The 14,202-nt window shown below is 39.1% G+C and overlaps 1 protein-coding gene across 1 annotated transcript in view; it reads left to right on the top strand.

Annotated features, from left to right (window-relative positions):
- Window positions 1-4,595: 4,595 nt before the first annotated feature.
- Window positions 4,596-14,202, top strand: part of CD84 (CD84 molecule) — an 83,633-nt gene continuing 74,026 nt past the window's right edge. Inside the window, exons 1-2 of the mRNA XM_042781892.1 lie at window positions 4,596-4,691; window positions 8,462-8,636. Coding sequence (XP_042637826.1) covers window positions 4,596-4,691; window positions 8,462-8,636 — 271 coding nt within the window. The remainder of the gene's footprint in view (window positions 4,692-8,461; window positions 8,637-14,202) is intronic.

The following is a 14,202-nucleotide window of genomic DNA, read 5'->3' as shown; positions in this document are numbered from 1 at the left end:
AGAATGGCCAGACTTCATCTCACCTACTTTGCTCATGTTGTCAGAAGGGACCATTCCCTGGAGAAGGATGTCATGCTTGGTAAGATGGAGGGTCAGCGAAAAAGAGGAAAGCCTTCAATGAGATGGATTGACATGGTGGCTATGACAATGGGCTCAAGGATAGCAAGGATCATGGAGCTGGTGGGGGATTGGTCGGTGTTTTGTTCTGCTGCGCATAGGGTTGCTATGAGTCAGAAATGACTCGACATCACCTAACAACAACAACAGTTTAGACCTTCATGCCCAAATCAAATATCTGGATAATCTGTAGGTCCACTTCTAATGTCTCTTCTTTCTCTTGATTCTGTTTTGATTTGTTTGCTTGTTTTAATGCTGTATATTACATATAAGCAAAGCAGAAAGACTTCAGATTATGTTATCTTTCATCAAAGAGGGTCTTACCTTTTTTTTTTCCATTAAGCAGAAAGGATGAGAGACTACCTTAGTTCTCTAATGCTGCTGTAACAGAAATACAGTAAGTGTATGGCTTTAAGAAACAGAAATTTATTCTCTTACATTTAGGAGACTAGAAGTCCAAATTCAGAGTGGTAGCTCTGAGGGAAGGGTAGCCTAGAAGTCTGAGTTCAGAGTGCCAGCTCTGGGGGCTAGGTGGAAGCCCCTCAACCTCAGGCTTCAGCTCTGCCTTCTAGGCCCACTGGAGTAAGATGGAGGCTTTTCCTGTCCCTTGTAGCTGTTGGTTGCTGAGGATGATGAATCTAAGATTGGCAGGCAAAATGACAGCCTGCAAAGGCAGCAATCCCAAGATCAGCAGGCCACATGGTGTCACTGGTTCACATTCAGGAACAGAGATGAAGACTGAACCAAATACAGGATCCTTTCTATATATATATGTATACTAGAAGCAGGCCGGGAGCTCTGGTAGCATAGTGGTTAAGTCACTTGCCTGCTAACCAGAACGCTGACGGTTCAAACCCACCAGCCACTCCTCAGAAGGAAGGTTGGGCAATCCTACTTCCTTAGTGATACTGCCTCGGAACCCAAGGAGGGGTCGCTATGAGTCCGGGCTGACTCGACGGCACATAACAACAACAACAACAGAAGCAGGCCACACCCCGAAGGCAATTCTTCAATTGGTTAACTGCTCACAGCAGATTCCAACATGGAGGTGATTACATCAGTCCAATCTCATCATGGAGAATAACTACATCCAACTGCCAAGCCACTCAAAATCAGCCCAGCCAAGTTGACACACAATCTTAACTACTGCAAAGGCTGATCACTTCAATACAATCAGAGATTGTGCTTGGTTAGTTTGGGTTGCAATGTAAATAAGACCCTCTACCTCTGCTTCACTCTGTTCCTTGGGTGTGGCCCTCAAAGACCTTTTATTAAGACACTGTCAGGCATCCATCTCCTCAGATCTGAAAGACTACAGGATATCTAGCTCTTTTTTTAATAGTTTCCTAGCCCAGGTCTTCAATCTCCCATCTACACAGCTTCAAAATCTGACAAATTAATTAGGGAAGAGGTCACCATGGGTGGTCTCTTTCACAACACTACAAGCCTGTGAACGTTTTTGCTTTGCTTTTTAAATATGATAGTCTAACTCACCTGCCTTCCACGTACTCCTACAAAGGCCTCCAGGGAGATATATGGCTAGTGGTCACCATTTTACCTTATAAATTTGGTCTTCATTTTACCTTGGAATTTTACATTATGGTGCTCCATTGTTTCCACATCTGTATGATGTCTTTATTAATTGTGTTATCATTTCCTTTGTTGCTGTTATTTTGTTATTTTATAAATATTTGTACTTGTCCTCTTTTTTATTGTGATGTGAAGGTTTATCATTTTTCTTTGAGGTTACCCTGTGATTTATAATTTTCTCCCTGTTTAGAACAGTCCATTCTACCTTGCAACTCTCTTGACTTCCTCACTGTTTAGAAGTTCTGTAACTATACAATTTGTTCCTTCTTTTTGGTTTATAGTATTTTATTTTGGATCCGTCTCTGTGCTGGTTTCTGGGTTATGTCATTTTGTGTATTAATAGTCAGTTGTTTGCTATTATTGGTTCTCTGTTCAAAGAACTCCTTTTAGTATCTCTTGTAAGGTTGGTCTGCTTTTAACAAATTCCCTTAATTTCTGCTTATCTGGAAATCTCCTAATTTCACCAATGTATTTGAGGGACAATTTTACTGGATATATAATTCTTGGTTGGAAATTTTTCTTTTTCAGTGTTATTTATATACAATCCCATTGCCTTCTTCCCTCATGGTTTCTGCTGAGAAATCAGAGTTTAGTCTTGTTGGTCACCCTTTGTAGACAATTTTTTTTCCCCCTGTGCTGCTTTCAGGATTCTTTCTTTGTCTTTGGTTTTGGTGCATTTGATGATGATATGTCTTGGTGATTTTCTTTTGGGGTCTATCCTGTTTGGGGTTCATTGGACTTCCTGAATTGACATATTCTCATTTTTCATCATATCAGGGAAATTCTTTTCCAACAAATCTTGGACAATTTTCTCAATGGCCTTTTTTTTTCTCTTCCTATTCTACAATTCTTATTATAAGTAGGTTATTCCTTTTGATGGTATCCTACATGAATCTCAGGCTTGCTTCATTTTGTTTTGATGTTTTTTCTGATAGATCCCTTTCCAAAGAAGTTTCAGGTATTTGTCTTCAATCTCATTAATTTTGTCTTCCATTGATTCAATGCTACTCCTTTGCCTTTTAATATATTATCTATTTCTGACAATTTAGTATTAATCTTCTGGATTTCTATCTGTAGATTTTTTATCATTTCTAATTTTTCATTTATTTTGTTATTTTGTTGTTGTGTTTTCTTCCTAAATTGTTCTAGGGTTTTGTCTGTGTTTTCCTTAATTTTTTCAGTGTTTTCCTGGATATGTCTCTCAATATTTTGAAGGTACCTAAGTATAATTCTTTTGAATTCCTTATCAGGGAGTTCCAATGTTACTTCTTCAGGGATGTGTTCCGTGTCTTTATCCTGCTTCCCTTATTTCTTCCCCTTTATCTTGCTTCTTTGTGTGGACTGTGATGGTCTGTTGTCTCCAAGACATTGTGACTTTGTTGTATTTATATTTAGTTGCTGATTGTATGTGTCTCAGTAAGCAGGGTACTGTGCTCCTCTATTCAGTAGTTGGCAGCACTTATGCACTCACCACCTGTCACCTGGTAGGTGTGATAGAGAATGAGAATGGCTGCACAGGTCTCTGTTAACTGTTTGTTAAGAACAGTTAAGGGTGAGTCAGATTCCTATTGGTGGGCATGTATCATTGGCCAGTTGGTGCAGAAGGAAATGGTGGCTCTCACTCAGTAAGTGGAGCTGCAGGAGGTGCAAGTGTGGTTGGGTTGTATGAGCATGGTTGCTGTCCACTCAGTAACACAAAAACAACAATCAAAAAACCATCAAAAAAGTAAAAGCAAGCAGACAAAAAACACCACATAAACACACAGGAAGCATCACCAAAAAGGAAAAAAAAAAAAAAGGAAATACAGTAAATGAGAGAAAATATTTAAAGAAATACTTTTAAAAGCCAAAAGAAGTATGCATAGAAAAATGGAAAAAAAGAAAAACCTGCAGTATCTGGGGAGAGAGGAATAAGAGAAAAGAGGTAGAGTAGAAGAATAATGAGAATAATGAAGAAAAAATGAGAAAGATGCAAAAGAAAAACAAAGAATGGGAGAACCACAAGAAAGAAAAAAATAGGAACCAGGAACAGGGAAGAGAGAAAAAGTTGAAAACTAGAACCTGGGAAAGGAAGGAGAAAGAATAATAATAAAAGGACAAATACTACTAATAATTTTAAAATAGGCAAAAACAAACAAACTAAGAAAAAAAAAGGAAGAAAAAAAAAATCTGGGCAGGGCGGGACAGGGCACCCAGCCCCGTTAGAACACACAGACTGGGATGGAATTCCTACTGACCCAGAAGGTGGCTAGTAGTGAGGGATGGCTGAACCTCCATTCACCAAGAGGGTGTGGGGTATAAGAATAACAAAGGGAATATTGTACCTTTCCAATCCTTTGTTTCTGGTATGTCCTTGCAGTCCCCAGCAAGTGGAACCTATTCTTAGGTCCCTGGAATCTGAGAGAACATTGTCTTTTAAATATCCAAAATGGTGGAACCTCTTGTAAACATTCAGAATGGCTGTGCCCTACAGATAGCCAAAAGTCCACAACTTAGCCCATCTCTCTCTTTGCTGTTTCCCCTTTTATTCTCCAACCACCAGCGCAGCCCTCTGTGCAGCTCCTGGCTAGCAGGGCTGATGTTTAGGTCCTAACACCACTTGGAAATATCTAAGTTGCCCATGCCGTCAGGGTTGCTGACAGACCATAGTTTCATATGTCTCCTTTTTTGGTATTTTTGTATAGGTTCTTCTACTACTTGGAGTTTAGTCCACTTCTGTATCCTTCCTTTCAAAGCTCAGGGCTCCAGTACTATCTTCCGTATCTGTGTTAATTGGTTCCCCTTTTCTTGGTTGAAGAGGGTCTGTGTACTTTGTCTGCCTATCCCATCATCCTATATGATGTCTTTAGAAGTAAGACTTTTGTAATTTATCTGGTGCAAAAAAGGATATGAGGAGGCATCTTCTGATGTCCTGTAACTTCAAGAGGGGGAAACGGAATCACTATCAGCAGTGTCAGCCCAAGACTGATCCTTATGAAATGGAGGTCAGACATGTCACCACCCTCCAACCTTTTTACCAATCTGACACCAACTGCCCCTCCCACAGCACTCTGTACCTCTCTGCTGGGTTTGATACTTCATTGTAATGACCACACAGAACTCACAAATGGTCACAATTATGGGATTTATTAGAGAAGTAACAGGTTACAATTCAGGCTTAGGAATGCCTAGGATTATAATTATTAGATAAGGATAGCCTACCCTTGGTCACGCCCTCAGGCACATCTCTCTTTGGCCCTTGTCTCTTGGTCTGGCCTCTGCCCTACTTGGGCAAGTGTTACAAAGCTCTTTCAGCTCTGCTAAGAGGTGCACCCCACCTCCATCAGCAGGCCTCCTGCCCAAAGGCACTCACCTTTCTCACTCTGTGGGCCAGCAAGCCCATTGCTCTGTCTTTTGCCAGTCTCTTGGTTTTGCTGCCTTCTCTCTGCCATTTCTCTGTTGTCTCTTTGCCATCACCCTGCAGTCTCTCCTCATAATCTCAGCTCGGAGATCTTTGGTCCAAAGAATGCACTCCACTCCTGGTGGAGAGATGGTAGTGAGATTTTCCCCTGGGATGGCTCATTTTAAGCCTAGTGGGATGGCAAAACTAACCAATCCACATTTAGGATTCCACCCCCACAAATGAACCATTAACCTTATTTACTTTATTAACAAACTATCCAGTCTCCTTGGTGGGCCACAAGCACCTTACATTTGCATAATTCCACCAGTCATCTGGTGGGAGTCACAAAGAGCATGGCTAGAAGAGTAATTCACTGCACCACATTTGGTCTTTTTTGTAAACTGTTACATCCCACATGGAAGTCAAAGACCTATGTTTTGTAATATCATGATTTGTACAAAGAATCTCTGAATATTTTTAAAATGTATTTTGGATACATTTTTATTCTGTACCAGACAAGAATGAAATAAATAAGACCTACAATTTTGCAACATTTATATTTAAGAAGATAATCAAAACAATCTTAAGTAGATACAACTTCTTTGACTGATTTTTTTCTTATAAAAATATTTGTGAAAAAAAGGTACTCTAAATAGAGTCAGCAACATAGAATCTGAAAACATTTCAACTAAAATGTTACATGCTTTCATATGAAAATATAGAATTCAAACCATCTTCCATTTAGTAGAATTTTTTCTCAGTTTTGCCAGGTACCTCAACTACAGAGAGATTAATTTCACAATTAAAAATGTAATTTTCTGTAGAGAAGAGGTGGCATAGTGCCTAAGGCATTTGACTGCTAACCAGAAAGCTGGCAGTTCAAACACTAGCCACTCCTCAGAAGGAAGATTGGGCAATCTACTTCCATAGAGATACAGCCTCAGAAACCCAAGGAGGAGTCACTATGAGTCAGATTCCACTTGACAGCAGTGAGTTATTTTAGTGAATTAGAATAATTTTTAAAAACCATAATATAAATTTAAAGATGCACATAACAACAACACAGGTAATTTTATGATGTTGTTGTTGTTGTTATGTGCCGTCGAGTCGGCCCCGACTCATAGCGACCCCTCCTTGGGTTTCCGAGGCAGTATCACTACGGAAGTAGGATTGCCCAACCTTCCTTCCGAGGAGTGGCTGGTGGGTTTGAACCGCCAGCCTTCTGGTTAGCAGTCAAGTGCTTTAGCCACTATGCTACCAGAGCTCCTTAATTTTATGATAATTAATTTAAAATAATAAGATCCGACTCATAGCAACCCCTCCTTGGGTTTCCGAGGTAGCATCACTATGGGAATAGATTGCCCAAACTTTCTCCCGAGGAATAAGATCAATGTTATCTTAAAAATACATTCTTCTTAAAAATGTCATTGACCTGACATTAAAGATTGATAAAGCTGAAAAATTAATGACATTCTGTGCCTATGTATCAAGAATAATTATTGTACTTAAGTTTTTATTTTTTCTTCCAGGTGGTTGACTATGGTTAAGAAGCTATAATAACTTACGTTATTTTGGATGTTAAGATCATCAACAATATCAATATAGTTTAACATATAAATAATAATAAGGAAAATTTTTATTTCATTTCAGGAAACACAGAGATATGCTGTATATATTTTTAGAAATAATTTTCTCTTTGAAGATATTTTAATAAAACAATTTTACAGGCTCCCTATTATAAAAAAAAATTATCACCTAATACATTAATATTTTAAAAAAATCAAAGAATACTAATTAGCTTACTGACTCTTTTAATCTCAAAACTCTCCAGGTTTGAATATTAGATTATATTCTTACCCTAGCAAGAAAAGAATAATTGACCAATAGAGTTTACAGTATAGAGATCATTTGTGACTATAATAGAAGTCTTAGTGATTAGTGACAATAGGAGCTATATTGAAGAATGGTGAAATAACATGATGTAAGGAAATAGAGATAGTGACAATATATTTCTTTTTCAATAAGATTTTCTTTGAATGGGAGCAAAGAAATGAGGCAGTATATAGTAGAGGATATGAGGTCAGGTAACTATATTTTTGGGGTTAAATTATATAAAGTATATTTGTTTGTTGCTGAGAGTAGTTCGTTAATGAGGCAGAAATTGGTGATCTTAGGTGGAGAGAAAGAAAGGGATGAGGTTCAAAGAACAAGGGGAGGATTGGCTTTTCTCTAAGACCAATCGTATTATCCTTCTGGTCGACTCATTCGCTTTTCTCTTCTGCTGCTGCATTAGTCTCATATTCTTTTTTTCAAATATTTGTGTAAGCCACATTTAATCCTTTTTTCTTTCTTTTTTTTTTTTTTTAGAAAAAGAGAAAAGAGGAAAGAAAAAAATATGTTTTTATTAATTTAAAACCCTTAGCTCTCCCTATTTCATATTACTTGGTTCCACAATCAACACCAACGGAAGCAGCAGTCAAGACATCAGAGGACGTATTGCATTGGGCAAATCTGCTGCAAATGACCTCTTTGAAGTGCTGAAGAGCAAAGATGTCTGTTTGAAGGTTAAGGTGGGCCTAAGGCAATCCTACTTCCGTAGTGATAACTGCCTCGGAAACCCAAGGAGGGGTCGCTATGAGTCGGGGCCTCGACGGCACATAACAACAACAACAACAACCCAAGCCATGGTATTTTTAATAGCCTCATATGCATGTGAAAGCTGGACAATGAATAAGGAAGATTAAAAAAGAGTTGATGCTTTTGAGTTGTGGTTCTGGGAAAGAACACTGAAAGTACTGTGACTTCCAGAAGAACTAACAAATCTGTCCTGGGATAAGTGCAGCTGGAATGCTCCTTGGAAGTGAAAATGGCCAGACTTCATCTCACCTACTTTGATCATATTATCAGAAGGGACCATTCCCTGGAGAGGGATATCGTGCTTGGTAAAGTGCAGGGTCAGCGAAAAAGGGGAAGGCCCTCAAAGAGATGGATTGACACAGTGGCTGCAACAATGGGCTCAGGTATAGCAAAGATTGTGGGGCTGCCGCAGGACCAAGCAGTGTTTTGTCCTGTTGTATGTAGGGTAGTTATGAGTCAGAGCTGACTCAATGGCACCTAACAACAACAACTTCCCCCTATGCACTGGAAATATGGACTGTTATTAACTGTTATTAGCTGCCATCAAGTCTGCCCCTAGGGGCCAATAATTGACTCTGAGCAAATATTCTAGAGAGGGTGGGTGTGCAAGTGTATGTATGTATGTGTGCCTGTTTGCCTGTAGAAGGTTGCTGTTCTCATCATGGTTTTCATCCAAGTAACTGTAGAGTGTGCTTACAAGCTTTAGCTGATGTTTCATGCTCTTCTGATCAACAGTTAAATGCAAGCCTCTTTGTTGTTCATGACCCCAAAATAGGTTATCACATGTTGATATCAAAAGTGATTAACTCCTCTCAATGCAGCTTTAATGCTGAGAATATCAAAATTGATGCGGAATTTAGCCCTTCCCTCACTGATGTTTATCGCATGTTGCTGCTCATGATGTTTCTAAGTCAGCTAGAAAAACAAAACAACCACTAAGTTCAAGGCCCTGCATACTAGGTACCTGGGAGGATTTCATAATACAGAAACACAGATTTAAAATTTTTTTGTTTTGAGACATTCAAGATCTAACCACACAATGCAGATATTCTCACACTATCATCCATATCAGAAGCTCATCCAGTCTTGGCATGAAGTCCTCTATCCATTTTGGAATAACTACAATTGCCGAAGGGGTGGGGGATCCTTATGTTGAACTAAAGTTAGCTTCCCTGGAACAACATTCATAGTGACTAGGACTCTGGTGGTATAGTGCCTAAGGCACTTGACTGCTAACCACAAGACTGGTGGTTCAAACCCACCAGCCACTCCTCAGAAGGAAGGTTGGGGAATCTATTTCCGCAGTGATACTGCCTTGGAAACCCAAGGAGGGGTCGCGGTGAGTCGAGTCCGACTCAATGGCACATAACAACAACAGTGACTAGGACACACTTTGACTCCATCACCCAGTGTTTCAAACACCTTACCATAATCATCACTGTAGCTCATCTACCACCTTAATCCTAGCACCCTCATCAGATCTTCTTTTATCAGGCTTACCAGCTCCAATTCCTTCAACAGTTTCTCATATGGAAGTGTTTAACATAATTCTGGAAAAAAACTCTAGCTCTCAGTAAATGATAATTTTACCTTTCTTATTATTGTCAATGTCCAATATTTTACTATCTCTTGTCCTCTAGTGGACATTTTTCTAGATCATTAATATTGTTCAAAGAATTGGTCAACATTCAACCATTTCAGGAGGTAGCATAAGATCAAGAACTGATGGTGTTGAATGAAGAAATCCAAGCTGCACTGACAGAATGGTGAAAAACAAGCCTCCACGAATTGATGGAATACCACTGAGATGTTTCAACAAACAAATGCAGCACTGGAAGTGCTCACTCACTTATGCCAAGAAATTTGGAAGACAGCTACCTGGCCAACAGACTGACAGAGATCTACATTATGCCCATCCCCCCAAAAGGCCATCCAACAGAATGTGGAAAATACCAAACAATATCATTAACATGTGTGGTAGTTATGTTTGTGTGTCAACTTGGCTGGGCCTGATTGAGTGGCTGGGCAGCTGGTGGTTGTTATTCCCCAGGATGAGACTGGCAATCAGCTCCATGGTAGGATCTACTACAAGCAGCTGAGTAGCTGCCTTGGGGAATGTGGTCTGCTTCCTGTATTTAAGGAGAAGCCTTGGGAATGGTCTCTAGCCTTTGGCATGCTTGGACCCTGCATGTAGCCGTGTCATTACTGAGCAGCCTGCCATGCTCTGCCAACCTTGGGACTTACAATGGACTTAAGTTAATGGTCTGCCAAGTGGTTTGGTAACATTGAGACTATGCCTTTTGACTTGTCAACCTTGGGGCTTCTCAGCCTCAGCAGCCAGCACTGTCTGAGTGAAGAAACGCCTCTAGCTCCAGTGGGCTGGGAGCAGGAGGCAGAGCTGGACCCCAAGGTTGAGGGGCATTCACCCAGCCCCTAGAGCCTGGCACTTTGAACTTGGACTTAAAGCCTCCAAATTGTAAGAATAAACTCCTGTTTATTAAGGCCACCCCATTTGTGGTATATTTCTTGTCAGAGCAGCACTAGGTAACCAGAATAACAGAATAACCAGAATAAGTAAAATTTTACTGAAGATAATTCAAAAAAAATGGTTGCAGCTGTTTATTGACAGGGAGCTGCCAGAAATTCAAGCTGGATTCAGAAGAGAACCTGGAATGAAGGATATCATTGCTGAGAATGAAAGAATACCAGAAAGATGTTTACTTGTGTTTTATTGACTATGCAAAGGTATTCAACTGTGTGGATCATAACTAATCATGGATAATATTGGGACAGAGTGGGAATTCCAGAACACTTAATTGTACTCATGAGAACCTATACATAGACCAAGAGGCAGTTGTTCAAGCAGAACAAGGGGACACTGCATGGTTTAAAATCAGGAAATGTATGTTTCAAGGTTGTAGCCTTTCTCTCACCATACTTATTCAATCTGCATGCTGAGTAAATAATTCAAGAAGCTGGACTATATGAAGAAGAACACGGCATCAGGAATGAAGGAAGATTCATCAACAATTTATGATATGCCCCCAACACAACCTTGCTTGCTGAAAGTGAAGAGGCTTTGGAGCACTTACAGATGAAGATCAAAGACTACAGTCCTTTATTATGGATTATACCTCAACATAAAGAAAACAAAAATCCTCACAACTGGACCAGTAAGCAATATCGTGATAAATGGAGAAAAGATTGAAATTGTCAGGGATTTCATTTTACTTTGATCCACAATTAATTCCCATGGAAGCAGTAGTCAAGAAACCAGATGACATATTGCACTGGGCAAATCTACTACAAAAGACCTCTCTGAAGTGTTAAGGAGCATAGATTTTACTTTGAAGACTAAGGTGTGCCTGACCCAAGCCATAGTATTTCAATAGCCTCATAAGCATGTGGAAGCTGGACAACAAATAAGGAAGATCGTAGAGGAATTGATGCATTTAAATTGTGGTGTTGGTGAAGAATACTGAAAATACCATGGACTGCCAGAGGAACAAACAAATCTGTCCTGGTAGAAGTACAACCAAAATGCAGCTGCTTAGAGGTGAGAATGACCAGACTCTGTCTCACCTACTTTGGTCATGTTGTCAGCAGGGACCAGTCCCCGAGAAAGACTCAAGCTTGGTAAAGTAGAGGGTCAGGGGAAAAGGGGAAGGCCCTCAACGAGATGGATTGACACAGTGGCTGCAAATATAGGCTCAAGAATGGTAATGATTGTGAGGATGGCACAGGACCAGGCAGTGTTTCATCCATTGTACATGAGGTTGCTGTGAATGGGAGCCAACTCAATGGCACCTAACAATAAATGTCCAAATGATATGCTATTATTAATTTCTTTGTGGTAATTAACAGTAAGAACGAGCCTTTATTGTAGGAGTTCTGGTGGCACAGTGCCTAAGACATTTGACTGCTAACCAGAAGCCTGGCAGTTCAAACCCACCAGCCACTCCTCAGAAGGAAGATTGAGCAATCCACTTCTGTAGAGATACCGCCTCAGAAACCCAAGGAGGGGTCACTATGACTCAAATCGACTGAGTTTGGTTTGGTTTGTTTAGCCTTTATTGAAGGCTTACAATGTCCCAAGCCTTTACTAAATATTTATAGACATTGTTACTTAATCCTCAAAACAACTTTAAGGTATTATTTGATTGTCCTTATTTTACAGATGAGGAAACCAAGACCAAGAGAAGTTAGGAAGCCTGATCAAAGTGACATAGCTAATGGGGCATGGAGGAATCATCTTCTTATATTCTCCCATGCTTTCATCTACTTGTATCACATTGCTTTTCTTTCTTTTTTTTTTTCTCCTTATAGTTTTATTGTAAAGCTCAAAGCTATGACCACAGAGATTAATGCATTTGGAGTCTTCTGATATTATTTGGTTCATTGCTTACTTGGAACCTAACTTTTGCTGAATACTATTTTTAAAATTGAATGCCTCTTTTAATCATCTGCAGAATTAGAAATGTTTCATCATTCCTTTCTTATTCTAGCCCTTTTTTGTTTGGCTTTCATGATACTCCCTTTCTTGTTTTCTGCCTATCATGTAACAATCTCTTACCAGTTTCCTTTTCTTCCACTCATAGCTGTTTACCACAGGGGTAATGTTATGTTCTTCTTCATCGTTTTTTTCAATCTATACTTTTTCTAATATAGAGAACTCCTCTACATGGAATTACAGATAATCATAAATCAAGAATCAGATCGGTACCAATTACCCTAGAATGTTATACATACAAGATTTCCATGGTAACCACTAAGAAAATATCTTCAAAACATCCACAAAAGAAAAGAAGGGAAACAAAATAGCTCTTTACAATAAACCATCAAAACATAAAAGCAAGCAGTAGTAAAGGACAAAGACAACAAAGGCTTAAGACACACAAAAACAAACAACAAAACAACAGAAGTAAGTTACTTTTTACCAGTAATTACAGTGACTGTAACTGGACTAAATGCTCCAATCAAAAGGCAGAGAGTGGGGAAAAGTCTGCCATGGGCATTCTGCTCTTTTAAGAACTATCTATACAGGATCAAATTGACAACAGCAACTGGAAAGATTAGGGGCAGTGAGTTTATATAAATGAAGGAGGAACAATTCAGAAAAGGAAGGTGAAAATGGTTGCACAACTTGAAGAATGTAATTAATGTCATTAAATTGACATTCATGTAGAAACTGTTTAATCAGTGTGTGTCTCAACAATTGTTATGTGCCGTCGAGTCAGCCCTGACTCATAGCGACCCCTCCTTGGGTTTCCGAGGCAGTATCACTACGGAAGTAGGATTGCCCAACCTTCAACAATAGCTACAAAATAAATAAAATTTAGGGGAAAAAACCCAAAAGTATGAATGATTTTTTGATAAATATATTTCTAAAAATCACAAAATGTTTATCTTAGCAGCCAATTATTCTCTTTGATTAATTTCAGTACTGTTCTTAATGCTTAACCAAAAAAAAAAAAAAAAAACCAAACTCACTGCCTTGGAGTTGGATCTGACTGATAGGGACCCTCCTTAGGTTTCCGAGGCAGTATCACTACAGAAGTAGATTTCCCAACCTTCCTTCTGAGGAGTGGCTGGTGGGTTTGAACCAGCAGCTTTCTGGTTAGCAGTCAAATGCCTTAGGCACTACGCCACCAGAGCTCCTTCTTAATGCTTAGATGAGAGTAAACAAAAAATAGTATAAATAATGCTTTTTACTTACTGATTCTTAAAGCACTAAGCTGCTCATTCCTCTGAGTTTGATTCAGGAAAATAACAGGGGGAGGTGGAGGAGAGCAAATTTTCATGAAAATTCCAAAAAACAACAAGACATAGAAAGCCTATGTGAGGTGAGGAACACGTATCACTGCTGTAGAAATGTGGTAGATATTTTAAAAAGAATCAAGTACAACTAGAGACAAAGACAAGACTCTTAGAAATAAAAGCATAATCACCAAAATTTAAAACTCAAGCAAAGAGCTGAAAGGCAGTATGGAATGCCTTCCAAACGAAGCTGAAAACTCATATTTTGAAGGGATTCCACAGGATATGTATAAGAAATTCTACCAGAATACAAGACAAAAAAAGTGAGAAAGAGGGATGAAAATTTTGCTATGTGGAAGAGAGCTTCACATATTTTAAGAGGAATTTCAGAAAAACCAATAGAGAGTCTAGAAAAGAAGCAATAAACAAAGAAATAGGAAAAAAAAAAAAAATTCCTTTGCTGAAGAAGGCTTGAATCAGCAGATAGAAAGTACAACCTTGTACCCGGCAGGAATAAGTAAAGAAAACACACCTGGACACATCCTGGTGAAATATAGGACTCCAAAGACAAAGAAAAGAGATCCTAAATGTTTTCAGACAGAGAAATTAAAGAACAAAAATCAAACTGGCCTACATTTTCCTTTTTGCAAATCCAAATTCTAGGAAAAAAAAACAAAACAGATGGAGCTCATATGTAGCTAACTTACTATATATATATA

The sequence above is a fragment of the Orycteropus afer genome, unplaced genomic scaffold (assembly GCF_000298275.1).
Source record: "Orycteropus afer afer isolate SDZICR_OR568_19922 unplaced genomic scaffold, OryAfe1.0 scaffold00193, whole genome shotgun sequence".
In the NCBI taxonomy this organism is placed as follows: Eukaryota; Metazoa; Chordata; class Mammalia; order Tubulidentata; family Orycteropodidae; genus Orycteropus; species Orycteropus afer.
The sequence above is the reverse complement of the archived record's forward strand: the minus strand, read 5'-3'. Positions and strand labels throughout refer to the sequence as shown.